The sequence below is a fragment of the Carassius auratus genome, chromosome 43 (assembly GCF_003368295.1).
Source record: "Carassius auratus strain Wakin chromosome 43, ASM336829v1, whole genome shotgun sequence".
NCBI lineage: Eukaryota > Metazoa > Chordata > Actinopteri > Cypriniformes > Cyprinidae > Carassius > Carassius auratus.
Genome location: NC_039285.1, coordinates 1,166,935 through 1,182,357, shown reverse-complemented (window position 1 = coordinate 1,182,357; position 15,423 = coordinate 1,166,935). Strand labels below are relative to the sequence as shown.

The following is a 15,423-nucleotide window of genomic DNA, read 5'->3' as shown; positions in this document are numbered from 1 at the left end:
TTTCTTTTTAAACCAAGGAACCATATAATCAGTAAGTGAAACTGGAAAATATTTAAGTATATAAAAGCACAGGAGTCGTTCCAGGCGCTCATCTGCTTTATTACTTCAGTCTTGAATAATACAACACTTCAGAATGACACTATAGTTTACTCTTACAGTTTTAAGTACATCTTGCACCCTAGCGACACAAAGCAGGTAGATCTGAACACACACACACACACACACACACACTCAGGAGCAGCAGAGACAGACGAGTGCGTCGTGAGGGGAAGAACAGGAGAGATGTGACGAGGCTGCTCAATCAATATTCATCTCTCAGAAACTCTGTCGTTCTCTTACTCCACTAAAACCCGGACGCAGACATCCCAACGTTAACATTTCAAAAAATATATAGCACATTGGTCGCCTCGCCCCCAAATCAGACGATCTCATGGACAAGTGCAACACAGAATGTAACATCATTAGGAGTGTGAACACACAGGCAGACTAACACACCACACATAAAACAAACTAGAGTTACAGTAAGTGTGAGCCCTTCGCCACAAGCTTGTGGAAAGGAAATGAAAGTAGTGAGAACTAAACGAGTAAGTGATGGTGGTCCAGAGGCGTGTGGGAGGAGCCAGAGGCGTGTGGGAGGAGCCAGGCTCGTGATGATGATGATGATGGTCTGAAAGAGTCGGGAGGGATGGGATGAAGAGGAGTGAGTGTTGTATCCCAGCTTTACTGCACTGGGACGACACGCATGGTGTTGGTGTAACCGGATCCTGGACGCCAGCCGGTCAGGACGATCACCACATCACCGGGCTTGAAGAACCCACGAGCTTTACCTGAGAGAGACACGAGGGTCAGAGATGAAGAACCGTGATCACAGGTGTGCTCCTGCATTCACATTATGGGTAAAGGCTTAAAATGATCGATGATTCCATGCATTTGGAATATTATTTTAGAACGTGAGGATGTGCAGTTTAGCAAGTGCATAAAATAAGTGTGCTCCAGTTTTCCGCCGGTGTCTTACCGACATCCATGGCAAAATTGACCCTCAGGTCCACATCCTCGGCCCAAACATCGTTGGAGGGTTTGTTGTAGAGCACGGGGAAGATGCCGCGGTACAGATGAGCCTGTCGGGCCGTCTGCTCGTTACGGGTCACTGCGATGATTGGGGCACGCGGGCGGTAACGAGAGATCAGATGAGCAGACCTAGACAATCACACACCTGTATTAGAAGCTGTGATGCAGAGTGTTCTGAGGAGTCTCCTTATTCTGTGAAACTCAGAACTAACAGATAAGATGATCAAGGAAAACCAGAACTGACCTACACCACGAACCCACACTGACACAAAGAGACCATCATGTGACAGAACCCTAAAGCTATGATCTGTTCTGCTCCGTCCACACACACACTCACTCATACCCATGAAGGGGGAAAAAGGGTCAAGGACAATTCATTTAATTTTTCTTCTTGTGCTGCTTACTGAAACGGTGAAAAACTATGCATGATGTTCATAACCACTCTAGAGTGAAACTAATCCAAAAACATTTCCATATATCTACTTGTCTAGCAACAATGCATTACATTGATTAAAAGATTTCCATTTCAAGTAAATGCTATTCTTTTGAACTTTCTATTAACTTTGTCAATCCTGAAAAGTAAAATGTATCAGTTTCCAAAAAAATATTGTGCAGCATGACTGTTTTCAACATGAAATATTTCTTTTGAGCAGTAAATCATCATATTAGAATTATTTCTCCCCTTAACTGTCCCACACCTCAGGCCCCTCCCCTCTTACCTGTCCCCTCCTCAGGCCCTCCCCTCTTACCTGTCCCCTCCTCAGGCCCCTCCCCTCTTACCTGTCCCCTCCTCAGGCCCCTCCCCTCTTACCTGTCCCCTCCTCAGGCCCCTCCCCTCTTACCTGTCCCCTCCTCAGGCCCCTCCCCTCTTACCTGTCCCCTCCTCAGGCCCCTCCCCTCTTACCTGTCACACGCCTCAGGCCCCTCCCCTCTTAACTGCCCCACGCCTCAGGCCCCTCCCCTCTTACCTGTCCCCTCCTCAGGCCCCTCCCCTCTTACCTGTCCCCTCCTCAGGCCCCTCCCCTCTTACCTGTCACACGCCTCAGGCCCCTCCCCTCTTACCTGTCACACGCCTCAGGCCCCTCCCTCTTACATGTCCCCTCCCCTCTTACCTGCCCCACGCCTCGGGCCCCTCCCCTCTTACCTGCCCCACGCCTCGGGCCCCTCCCCTCTTACCTGCCCCACGCCTCGGGCCCCTCCCCTCTTACCTGCCCCACGCCTCGGGCCCCTCCCCTCTTACCTGCCCCACGCCTCGGGCCCCTCCCCTCTTACCTGCCCCACGCCTCGGGCCCCTCCCCTCTTACCTGCCCCACGCCTCGGGCCCCTCCCCTCTTACCTGTCACACGCCTCGGGCCCCTCCCCTCTTACCTGCCCCACGCCTCGGGCCCCTCCCCTCTTACCTGCCCCACGCCTCGGGCCCCTCCCCTCTTACCTGCCCCACGCCTCGGGCCCCTCCCCTCTTACCTGCCCCACGCCTCGGGCCCCTCCCCTCTTACCTGCCCCACGCCTCGGGCCCCTCCCCTCTTACCTGCCCCACACCTCGGGCCCCTCCCCTCTTACCTGTCACACGCCTCAGGCCCCTCCCCTCTTACCTGCCCCACGCCTCGGGCCCCTCCCCTCTTACCTGCCCCACACCTCGGGCCCCTCCCCTCTTACCTGTCACACGCCTCAGGCCCCTCCCCTCTTACCTGTCACACGCCTCAGGCCCCTCCCCTCTTACATGTCCCCTCCCCTCTTACCTGCCCCACGCCTCGGGCCCCTCCCCTCTTACCTGCCCCACGCCTCGGGCCCCTCCCCTCTTACCTGCCCCACGCCTCGGGCCCCTCCCCTCTTACCTGCCCCACGCCTCGGGCCCCTCCCCTCTTACCTGCCCCACGCCTCGGGCCCCTCCCCTCTTACCTGCCCCACGCCTCGGGCCCCTCCCCTCTTACCTGCCCCACACCTCGGGCCCCTCCCCTCTTACCTGCCCCACACCTCGGGCTCCTCCCCTCTTACCTGTCCCACACCTCGGGCCCCTCCCCTCTTACCTGCCAGTCTTGCTGAGCACAATAATGGCGCTGGCGCAGCACTTGAAGGAGGACTCGACGGCACCCACAGCTACAGCATCTGAAGGGTCTCGGGTCAGAAGGGTGGAGCGCCGCAGCTCCTCAAACAGCTGCCTGTGGAACATGGCTGCCTCTGCCTCGCGGGCGATCTGACAGCGCCACCCGGAGGAGGGAGGGGGAAGTGTTACACACAATCATACTATCAGTCACTCAGACAGAGAGAAACGAAGAGGGACGCGTGCACCGGGATGGTTTTCTTTAGACCTTGTTATTTCGGAATGCATTTAGATTTTAAATGATAAAAGGATGATTTTTTTTATGACTACAGGTGCCTTTGGTCTCTCTCGTTTCTCTCTCTCTTCCAGTCCTCTCCTGTCCCTGCTCTTCCTACTCCCTGACTGTGACGGATCTGGTTTTCCACATCTTGTCCTGCCTACCTGCCGGACCCAGTGAGGACTATAAACGCAGAGGCCAGGATTTTAAAGGAGGCCTCCACAGCCCCGATGGCGATGGCCTCGGCGGGGTCGGTGGAGGGGGGCAAACAGCGGCGCAGGTCCTCAAACACCTGCCGGTGGAACATAGCCGCCTCTGCCTCGCGAGCGATCTGAAGCAGCCGTATCATCACGTGACACACAGCAGAGAAACGGAGAGGAAAGATACACACATCCATGAGACGAGAAGAGGTCGAGTGGGAATCAGGAGGTGGAGACAGAACAACAAACAAACAGAGGAAACAAAAGGAGGAAATTAGTGTGAAGTGTTAGTTGAAGGGAAAAGATTAGTTGGAAAAAACAAAACAAAATGAATATTAAAACACATCCGGACTCTATCAGTAAATCATTGATATCACAGCTAACCCACCACCATTAAAATCATGGGCATTATATTAAACATGGTCATTAAACTGTGACTACTAATGTGTAAGTGATTTGTGATGATATCAGGGTTAAAGAAACTCAAATCATGCAAAAGCATGAAGGAGTGAACAGAGAAGAAAGGCTGAGCACGTCACTAACACATCAAGCATGCAGGGTTTTCCCAAAGCTTCGAGCTAACTCGAAAATGTGTGTTTGTTGAAGCCTAGGGCTTTATTCTGCTGCTGAATATTTCCAAGTTCAGCAGTGTCTGGGCTAACTCCAACATGCTATCCTCGAGCACATGAACAGATTTAACTGGCAGACCATTCAAGAGACCGTGAGCTTCAGTGAAAGCTGTTGTCTGTAACTGACCCTGACACAACTCTGCCAGTGAAGGCAAAACACATGCACATGAGAGAAAGAAAGTCATGAAGGATGCTGTGGCACTGAAGAAATATTACGAGTTAAAACATTTAACATGGTCCTAAAAAAATAAATAAAATAAAAAGTATTTTGTAATTTGGAATTTATGTTTATATAAGTTGTATTTAACCCGTAATATTCCGTTGTAAATTCCTTTGAGTATTTTCTCTAAGATGAGTAAGTTATGAGTGAGAACATGAGGAATATGTGAGTCAGGTACTAGAAGGTTTAGTGGTCTAACAGTGTTAGTGTGTGTCAGTAGGGGGCGCTCTCACCATGTGCTGGGTGCGTACGGCCTCCAGAGGATAGTCTCCCTTCGCCGTCTCTCCACTCAACATGATGCAGTCGGCTCCGTCCAGGACGGCGTTAGCCACATCACTGCCCTCGGCACGCGTCGGGCGAGGCTTCTTGATCATGCTCTCCAACATCTACAAACACGCAAGACTCAAGATAGTTATTTTATAGATGCACTAGTTCTGGAAGAACGACCTTAACTAGAAAACTGCTCCTTTACTTTCATCAGAGCAATTAAACTGTGAGATTAAGTCAATAGAAAAATGCATTATGGGCTTCTTTCTAGTTTAGATACATTTTCTGGAGAATACATGTTAATATGGTGTCGTATCTCAGCTTTGCTGACCTGTGTGGCACAGATGATTGGCTTTCCCGCTTTGTTGCAGCGACCAATCATCATCTTCTGGGCCAGGAACACCTTTTCTGTGGGGATTTCAATACCCAGGTCTCCTCGAGCGACCATGATGCCATCGCTGGCCTCCATGATCTCATCAAACCTGGAGATGCATTCAAATCCAAATCATTTTTAATCTAATAGTGCATATAGAGTTTAGAGGTGGTGTCGTCGCTCACCTGCGCACACCCTCGTGGTTCTCCAGCTTGCTGATGATCTTGATGTTCTTGCCCTTCTCTCCCAGCACCTTACGCACCTCGTGCACATCAGACGCCTTGCGGATGAAGGAGGCAAAGACCATGTCGACCCCCATCTCCACGCCGAACTGCAGGTCCTGGATGTCCTTCTCTGACACGGCGGGCAGGTCGACCGCGGCACCCGGCAGATTGACACCTTTCTTACTTCCCAAAGTTCCTCCGTTCTCAATTTCACACACCAGATAGTCAGATCCTGAGAAAGAGTCAGATGTTATTACCCATTACACAATGTCCACACAAGAAGCAAGCAGCAAAAAAATTTCCTTTTAAGGACCTGCTGAAACCAATTTATTTTATTACCGTGGAAAATCCGTCACTCACCGATCTCCAGGACCTGGAGAGAAATGAGTCCATCATCAATATAGACCTTGCTGCCCACTTCTACCACCTTGGTGATGTTCTTGTAGTCCAGCCAGAGTGTTTCCTCATCGCAGCTCTCCATGAAAGCATCGTCCATGGTCACTTTGATCTTATTTCCCTTCTTCAGCTCCACCTCCGCCGTGCCGCTCTGAAATAGAAAGTCACTTTTAATAATCCATGCATTAACGGATAATTCAACAGTGTATACGGTGATCTTCCACCAGCGGATCAGTCTCTAATGAGTAAACTCACCCCTTTAATGAGTCCGGTTCGGATTTCTGGTCCCTTGGTGTCCAGAGCGATGCCCACTGGTCTGTACTGGATGCTGCCCGGCTCGAAGCTGGCACAAGCTTCACGTACATTTTTAATAGTGTCACCGTGATACTGAAAGAAACCATCATAAATGGAGATGTTTGTATAACAGCTGATGTTAAGTGCACTTAAATGTATCCTGAGAGTACAACAGTTACTTGAAAAGCACAGGTTATTCTGTGAACACGCTCAATCACACGCAGACGAGCAACGGTCAAAGTCACAGTCCTGTCTATCATTAAGAAATCTGAGCCAAATTCTGCTGTATGAGCTATTAGTGTTCAGTAAAACCTCCACCCTTTATACTGTAGAAACACAATGAGCTCTTCACTGGGAGGGAACTGATAAAGTATTTATGACGCAGATTAAGTCACACACACTCTCTCGATGGCTTTTGACCCTGACTGAATGCTTTAGCCGTTCTTTCAGCCCACAAACCTGAGGCTGTGAGCTTCAGAGATATTCAGATTGACAGTTTTAGCATCATTTCTGGTACAAGATGAAGTACTGCATAACTAATGCTGGACAGATGTGAGGATCAGAGAGAGAGAAGAGAGGAAGACAAGCACGGAAGTGTGTTAATAATGAAGTATGCACCTCGTGTGAGCCGTGAGAGAAGTTGAGACGAGCGATGTTCATGCCAGACTTGATCATCTCCTTCAGCATCTCCACAGAGCGAGAGGCCGGTCCTGTGATCACATGACACACAACGCACCATCACTTACTGCTACCTACGAAGACTATTTCACTTGATATGTGGTTTCTAAACACCTGTGTCTGTTGCTACATGAAAACAATTAATTAAAGATTTAGAAGATGTTTGTTGGACTGTGATTACAGAAGCTAAAGCGCTATATTTCTGCAGTTTGGAAGTGTGGCAATAACAGCTTGTGGAAGATTCAGTCGTTCCTGCTGTGTGTGTGTGTGTGAGAGTGTGTATGTGTGTGTGTGTGTGAGTGTCCACTGACCGATGGTGCAGATGATGCCAGTGTTGCGGGCGATGGTGGGCTCAGAGTCGATGTCCAGCAGACACATGTGCTCCAGGAAGCTGTCGGCCATGGCAGCGTTGAGCTGCTGCGTCTGGATGAAGGCAGATCCCATATCCTGAAGTTTAGTGTGGGGCATAGTGGAAGAGACGGGTAATATCCTACAGAGAGACCAATGAAATGACATCCACATGATCAACTGACCAATCTAGAGTGTTTATGTATCTTAGAACAGATAGAGAGTAAACACAGCAGACTGTAGTCTGATTTAAACTCAACAGAATAAACAGAGACAGGATCTCTGTCGGGAGCCTGAAGCTATAAAAGTCAAACTCATTTTACTGAGAATTAAGAGTCACACAAATGTAGCTAAAGAGCAATCCTCACACCAGCGCTTCTGAACATAAGTCTGTGTGTGTGTGTGTGTGTGTGTGTGTGTGTGTGTGTCTGTGTGTGTGTGTGTCTGTGTGGTAAAGGTGTGGCAAAAAGGAATGTTCCATTCCATGTTATGCAACAGACTCCAGCACTCAGAAATATGAAATTATTAACAATCGAATATAAAACCTTCTCTTAGGTCTAGGGCTGCACGTTTAATCGAATGCGAAAATAAAATTTTTACTGAAAACTTGACAAAATCGCTGCTTTTGTCAAACCCTCTTTGCACCTACAGTGGATGAGACAAACTGAACATTCATTACAGAAATCGCTCTATAGCTACAAGGCATGTTAAAGTTAATGCTGAGTGAAGATCAAACACATAATGATTCTTTAACACAACCTAAGAATGTAACTATACACTGTCTTTATGTGCTCCGTGAAGTCAGACAGCACTAATCAAACACACACACACACTTTGTGTGACTGAGCTGACCTGGATTTTGTATCTTAAGGCGGACGCTAAAGCTCAATTTAAAACAGAGATAATCCACCTGACACAGCCTGAAGCGCAGGAAACTCAATGTGAGGATGATATCCAGCCAATCACTGCTCTGTTGGCACATGCACATCACAACCAGGACCATGTCAGACCGAACAGTGGATTATAGTTTCCAAATCAAACCAGATGCATTCAACAATGTGCTAAAAGCCAGCTATCTACTTTAAATATTCTTAAAGGAAAGTGAATCGAGTCACATGACCCCAGTCTGGCAGAATTATGGTTCTGGCGAGGATCTCTTAAAACCCTAATAAACCCCACTGCACTGATGCCAGGGTGGGCTGTTGTACGTGAGCAGATGCACATCACAGGGAACACACACACACACACACACTCTTCCTCACGTAAGCATGTGATGACTAAGACAGGCAGAGTGGAAAATCCAGCAGTGAGCCACACACACTCATAGTGAAAGGAGGGGCTATTCAACTTCCTGATACTACAGGAAATGATGCAAACTGTGGTTTGTGTAATTAATGAGTTAATAATGCTGGCAAACACACCTGTAGTCAGTGCTGCTGGTATTATATATATACACAACAGGCAGCATCCGATGCTAAACAAGGACACTGAAGGTCAATATTAGTCAGGAATGTCTTGTTATTATAGGCTTGTTTTATAACCCTGCTTATTAAGAGCTCAGTGAACAGGAAGAATCCATACAGCATCACACTGGACCAGTGACACCTAGAATCAGTGTCAAGTCAATCTGTTTGTTCAGTCGGGACGCAAGCAAAACTGTTTGAAGTCTACTCGTTCCAACGGAGAATACCGTCTCAATTCAGATCCACATCACACATTTAAACTTTAACAACTCACAGACTCTGGCACAAACATTTTTCGATTAATAAAAGATGAATCATTGTTTCTTTGGCCGTCTGAGATTGCAGTATGGAAGGGTTAGGATGATTTTTTTCAGAAGTATTAAAGCACACCATTTGGACCCAGAAACAATGGCTTGTGGCGACAGCAGATTTCATCCATTTAATAACTTTTTACAGTCATTCACATTGATCTGAATTAGCTTCAACACATATCTACAATAACTGGTTTAGTAAGAGTATAACAAAGCCTAGTTCCTTCACTCATCAGAAACAGCGGCACTGTCGGCAGTACAGTAGTGTTTACTGTAGATCACATTACAGTGCTGGGCAAAAATAGGAATGGGACGCCATGCCATAAGAAGCACTGGACTAACCGCGATCGTAGCAGTATGAAACGCGACAGGCGAGGTGTGGAGGTCAGCAGGACTCATATCTACTGCAGTCCATGAAGACAAACTGGTGATTCACTGCAGCAAAGAGCAACTGAGGTGAGTCTGTTCTCTTTATGATTCAGAACAATGACTGATAACGGTGCACTGGGACGTCCCCGGTGAGGGCTGTGGAAAGCCCAGTTTGTGTCACCGCAGAGCTGTGGGTGTCTGTTTTACTGGTCTCTTCTACTGGTTTAGTGGAAGCTTTGACATTCTTACAGGAAACATCGACACACACTCACTGCAGAACTGAGAACAGCTTCAGAGTGTGACAGTTTGATGAAGCAGATGTTGAAACAGTGCCAACAGTGTTTATAATAAAGCTAATTTACTGTGTGTTAATGCACACATGTCTGGGATGAGCACAAATCAGGATTTATGCATGTGCTCCATTTCAAGTTTTCGGTTTGTTTGACATTCGACAGTAAGAGCAATATTTATTAGTGAAGTCCTCTTTCAATCTGGTTCTTACATTAATTTAATAAAATGCATTTACACAACAATTTCAACTGTGTTATGCAAGCTTGTTTCACGAAAGGGTAACTGCACCTTTCTCATAATTACAGTAGGCCTCACAATTCAGAGTTTCTCTCTCACAAGTCTGCCTTTTTTCTTGCAAATCTCAGAATTGTGACAGAAAAGGTTGCAACTACCTTTTAACTTCGTGGCAGAATTAAAGACAGAATTGTGAGATGTAAACTCAGGCATAATTTAGTCTGGCTGGATTTCGAGCTGCGTAAAGATGCCTTTGGAAATGTAAAAAGCTCTCCATTTCTTTCTGAATGACGCAGGTATAATGCAGTTTACACACAAATCATGAAGACTGAGAACCAGACTTCAAAAATCTGACAACGCACAAGTGTCAAGGTATGTGATTGCAAGACAAACACACAAAATTGTCCAGATCCTCCCTCGCACAAACATGATGCAGCGTCATAATTAGCAACTATCAATGAAGTGCGCGCGCCCACGCGACGAGAGCGAGCTTCAGATGCCCGCGGGGGCGCGACTCCGAGTCAGTACCATTCATCACTGCACTTAATAAAGAATAATAACCAACTGTTGTATATAATAGACAACAAAAGTCCTATATAGATCAGTGGTAATAACTTAACGCAGTGCACTCCGTGATAATGCAGATATCAAGGCATGCGGTCAAAGCCGACCTGAAGATCAAACATCATCATCATCATCATCTGCGTTCACGCAGGTAGTTGTGGTCTAGTCGTGCTCGAGGGAGAATGAGGCGGACGCGCAGTGGGTCACGTCCCGCCTCTGCGTCACATTCTCCACCAGCGAGGCGCGCGCACGTGGACCTCTAATTCGAATGAATTAAAAAAGAATGACGGTTTATTTAAATACTGTTAATGATCCAACGGTAGAATCACAAACGATGATTAACTTCAAGAGACGGTTATTAAGCATAAAACAGTGAAATATACACTTAAAGACCTTAAGTGACGTGGAGACGTTGCGAAAAGGAACTTTTGCTAAATTAAATACACAAATAGCACAAAAACGCTTTAAAATGATCAGCGGGTTGAGGAAATACTGAGGGGAAAATAACCCGAACCTGCGCTATTTTATGACAGAAGCTGCTCTGACGATGAAAATCTTTGCTAGAACTGTAACTAATAACTTTTCTAACGAAAAATATAACTGGGGTTGATTTTTGTTGTAAGTGTAGCTCTAAAGATAAACGTTAACGGTACTCACCTGCGTTTGATGACGGTCGGCCGTTGACTGATGCGCTCCGGTCCGGATCGAGAGCTCAAGGTGAACCGCCAAACCGACCGGGAACTACTTCCATCAAAGGCACACGCGGATTGATATTTATGACGTCAAACTATAAAAACGTCACTATTGCGGTTTTTTAATGAGTATTTGATTATAACAACATATAGAAATATCTCTAAACTTTCTTGGCGGTTCGTCCCATGAAATAAAAGTCCACAAAGCTTTAAAGGTTTGATAAACAAAGCCGAGCTTCCTGATGGGGGGTTATGTTACGCGAATGAAGGAAGTGGAAGGATCCAATCAGAGCGCTAGACGAGGAGATCACGTGACAGGAGGATGCTGCTGTGTCGCAGTTAAACTTCAAATGAATGACAAAGTTCTTGACTTGTTGATAATATAATATACATGTTTAAATAACGCAGTGGACGTGATGCCCTTATAAATCTATTCGACTGTGTGTGTATGCATAGATAACCATACACTGCGAAATGCATGTACTTCCGCGTTAATCCATCCTAATGGTCGAGGCGCACGTAGCATCAGCGTTCATCTTTTAACTCTTTAATGAGCACACATGGAAAAGATTTAATGTCGCATTCGCATATATAGAGTCCATTAGTGATGTAAGGACACTAAACAAACTTTAATCACGAAATTAACATGTTTAAATCACAAATGCCACTTACTATACGAGAACCAAATGGTGGTACTATGCGCTTTCTGTACATATACCAAGTTCTGTGGCGATTCTATGTATGTTGTTGGACTTGTGCCACAGATATTCAGTGTCTATTTGACGCATATTTGTGCATGCACTATTCTTTTGATTGATGCATTATGGGAAATACATTTAGCAAAGTCATTCAAAGCGGTCTGCTGATATAAATCAGGTATTGCCAGTTGATACCATCACTGTAACATTGGTACTGGCACTGGCTCGTGACATGCAATTGTGTAATTTACAACAGAAATTTAAAAATGAAGTGGTGCCTTACATGAATGACAGTGCATTTATGATTCAGCAGTTGTTGCATTTAAAGGACTCTGGTCAATCAATAAGACAGCGCCATCTAGTGTGCATATACTGTCACCGATGGAACTGGAAACATGTTTCTTTCTTTATTTGAGGATATCCACAGTCTGAGCAGGTAAATGCATGATAATGGCAGTCATAATTAAAGATCAGCACCAAGTTGAGTTTTAAAGATGCCAAATGCCCAATTTCCATGGTGATGAGTGAAAGAATATTACACATAAAAATATCTGAATGTTGACAAAATCATATGCATCTGCCTTTCATTCTGTGACTGATTCCCAGAACCGGTAGTAACCTCTGCATTTAATTGCAAACAAAATAAACTCTGCAAACTAATTAAACGTCCACCTATAATTGGAGGTTTATGGAGCATCTGCTGCATGCTTCACTGCCTTTATAGGTGGATAACACATAACACATGCAGTGTACATACTAACTTATTGTTGTGGTTACTGACAAGCACGCACAGATGCTTAGATTTGGATTGATCTTAAAATTTCGATTTATGACATTTCAACACAAAATTTGTTTAAAGAGATGAAAATCGGATGCCAGTTATGTATTAAGCATGCAATAACGAGGTCACGTGACATCATTGTAGCATACAAGCTATTTAAACTGTCCAGTCATAGTATTGCTCCACCTGGTGGTCTCAGATGGAGGTGTTTCATTAGTGTGGGATTTATTTTAATACTCAGGCTTCTGCAAATAAAAGTGCACCAGTTTTGAAAACAATCTCAATGCAACATTTCAAAACTGTACTTTAACCTGATATGCATTGAACCTGACAGTATTAAACAGGACGAGGATGCATCAGTTTAATGCATGCAGCATTTCATGTCCTGTACTAGTGTTGGTTGCTTTTTGAAGATGACTGCATTGACCGTCTGAACGTCTGTGTCCAGGTGAAGGTGTATGAACTCACCTGCTCTCCTCGATGGCCCCCCACTGCTCCCGCTGCCCATGCTGACCGCTGCTCACTGACCGCTGCTCACCTGCTGTGTGTCCTCGTGCCTCTCGCCCAAACCCAAAGCTGTAAGCCGCATCTGATGCATGCATCGACGGGCAGTGGTCAAATCCCATCGTAAATCCCATTGATGCTCTCTGGATTGTCTGTCAGCTGCAACAATGTTCTGGACAGTGTCTCAAACTGTGCTCAGATTTGCAAAGACAACAAAGTCTGCAGTCAAAAACCAGACATCGCAATATGATCCACATTAACTTTAATGCTCTGTATTCTATTCTGACTCAGAGCCTGTTTCTGTTTTTCAAAGGAATTTTGAAAGCATCATCTGAGATAAATTCGATAGTCCGTTGATAAAGTTGTCTCCTTTAAGTCTCCTGAGAAATGAATCCACAGCATTTTGCTGACTTAATGTTTATAATAGTATACATTATTAGATGACTTGATATTCTCAGCATTTAGGAACTATAAGTTTTTATTGATACTTTGAATTTAGTTTTTTTTTTTTTTTGCTTTTATATTTTCTGTTTTAATTTTAATGTTTTACCAATTAAAATATAATATTTGAATGTATTATTTTGTTGTTTAATAAATTATTTAATATTTAAATTTGTCATTTATAATTAAATATATATGAAAATAATTGAAAATGAGAGCTGTTTCCTTGGAATCCGGCTGACATAAAATACATTTTAGTTATGTATTTTATATATATATTATTTCAGCAGTATTATTATATATTTAAATACTATAATAGTAATATTTTGAATTATTTTTTATTTTTTACTTTTTTATTTTTTTATTTTGTTTACATTTTAATATTTTTTATAACTAATTTTGAGTTTTTTATTTTTTAGCTTGGTTTGTAAAATTGCAATATAGATTTAAATTATTTTATTACAGATTTAGATTGATTTATTTTAGTACTCATTTATTTATTATAGTTCTCATTTTTGTTTAGTTTTTTTATTTGAAGTATCTTAAGTTTGTCTAATATTTATATTTTATTTTATTTCAGCCTTTTTCAATTACCATGTTTTATTTATTTGTACAAATAATAGTTTTGTCACACTGAACTGCATCTAAAACACAGGTGAAGCTCTCTCGTACTAAAAGATAATTAATTTTAGAGCAGTTCTGCTTTAGTCGTCGGTTCTAAAACAGGAATTTGCTATTTTAAGTGTTTGTGAATAATTAATGCAAGTGTTTTTTTGAACAGGTGAGGAGACAGCGTTGTGTCTCGTGAGTCACGCAGCCGAAGACGAGCCGGAGAACGTCTTATCTCTCATCAGGTCATGTGTAAAGCGAGGCTCTTAACGAGGTAAGCAGGGTAAACTCTGATTAGTACAGTAACGGCCGAGTAAAGACCACAGTGACATGCATGGATCCAGAAGTCTGTGTTCTGCTCACATGCACAGGGATAAAAATAGACTCGGATGATAGAAATAGCACACTGCCTTTGGCTTATACACCATCACGACACAGATGTAGCTCTTTCTGTTTCCCTCAGTTTCCAAATTCAAAGTCATCATTTGGGATGATTTACATACAGTATTGGCAAAGCATCAGAAAACAAGGTGCGAGCAATCTTATAAAATCAGACTAAAAAGACAACTATTGCTTTTGAATGTGGTGAGTTTGATCTTCTTTATGACAATACGGGCAAATGCATTGCTTTGCATCTCTCTCTCTCTCTCTCTCTCTCTCTCTCTCTCTCTCTCTCTCACACACACACACACACTCTCTCTCTCTCTCTCTCTCTCACACACACACACACACACACACACACTCTCTCTCTCTCTCTCTCTCTCTCTCATACACGCACACACACTCTCTCTCTCTCTCTCATACACACACACACACACTCTCTCTCTCTTTCTCTCTCTCTCATACACGCACACACACTCTCTCTCTCTCTCATCAGCTGTAGGTCACATGACCCTCTCTGCTGGCTCTCACTGAGCATGCTCAGTTCACTCACGGTGTTGTCAGGCAAAAGAGAAGACAGCAGTGGAACAGAGGAGATCTGCGACAGATAAACACAGACACAGACAGAGAGAGAGAGAGAGAGAGAGAGAGAGAGAGAGAGAGCAGGAGAGGGATTCTGCTGTATACTGGATGGTCTGTGTGTGCCGTGTCTCTTGATGTATTGTGTTCTCCATCCTCTGTGTGTCGTGTCGGAGGAGAAGCGTCCGTCTGAAGGTGAGCTGGATGTGGGGGGGGGGGGGGGGGTCCTGGATGCTGGCCGTCTGTGTTTTCGGGTTGCATGGGTATGTGGCGACTCCAGCGGGGCATTATGGGTGTGTTTGAGGACACACAGGGGGATGCCGTCGAATGCAATTATTAAACCGATATATCAGCCGTATGCGTACGACTGCATGATTGTGAAGTGTTATTCCATCCAAAATATACAGAGATTAATTAACATATTATATACAAATTCCATGTATTTTACTGCATCTTAAATGTCGTTGTTAAATTTGCCGTCTAGACGTCAT

At 44.6% G+C, this 15,423-nt stretch overlaps 2 protein-coding genes across 3 annotated transcripts in view; one reads left to right on the top strand and one right to left on the bottom strand.

Annotated features, from left to right (window-relative positions):
- Positions 1-81: 81 nt before the first annotated feature.
- Positions 82-11,031, bottom strand: LOC113061389 (pyruvate kinase PKM-like). Of its 2 annotated transcripts, none has more exons than XM_026230446.1 (11): positions 10,905-11,031; positions 6,979-7,157; positions 6,608-6,699; positions 5,951-6,082; positions 5,660-5,846; positions 5,261-5,531; positions 5,034-5,184; positions 4,669-4,821; positions 3,551-3,717; positions 1,016-1,197; positions 82-827 (listed from the first exon to the last, which is right to left on the bottom strand). In XM_026230446.1, exons 2-11 carry the CDS (start codon positions 7,133-7,135, stop codon positions 721-723), a joined length of 1,599 nt encoding a protein of 532 aa, XP_026086231.1. In that variant the 5' UTR covers positions 7,136-7,157; positions 10,905-11,031; the 3' UTR covers positions 82-720. The 2 variants fall into 2 exon arrangements, with proteins under 2 accessions (XP_026086231.1, XP_026086230.1); XM_026230445.1 differs by lacking the exon at positions 3,551-3,717 and adding an exon at positions 3,096-3,262.
- LOC113061388 (poly [ADP-ribose] polymerase 6-like) overlaps positions 9,141-15,423 on the top strand; it is a 22,970-nt gene continuing 16,687 nt past the window's right edge. The window contains exons 1-5 of the mRNA XM_026230444.1: positions 9,141-9,245; positions 9,980-10,055; positions 12,867-12,996; positions 14,145-14,246; positions 14,850-15,127. The gene's annotated coding sequence lies outside the window, so the exon portion shown is untranslated. The remainder of the gene's footprint in view (positions 9,246-9,979; positions 10,056-12,866; positions 12,997-14,144; positions 14,247-14,849; positions 15,128-15,423) is intronic.

Excerpts from the sequence above, each read along its gene's own strand:
- LOC113061389 (XM_026230446.1), bottom strand. The coding sequence starts at position 7,135 with ATGCCCCACACTAAACTTCAGGATATGGGATCTGCCTTCATCCAGACG. Across the intron at positions 5,532-5,659 it reads TCTCCAGGTCCTGGAGATCG|GATCTGACTATCTGGTGTGT; the intron begins GTGAGTGACGGA and ends ACTCTTTCTCAG. Across the intron at positions 3,718-4,668 it reads CCGTACGCACCCAGCACATG|ATCGCTCGCGAGGCAGAGGC; the intron begins GTGAGAGCGCCC and ends CGGCTGCTTCAG.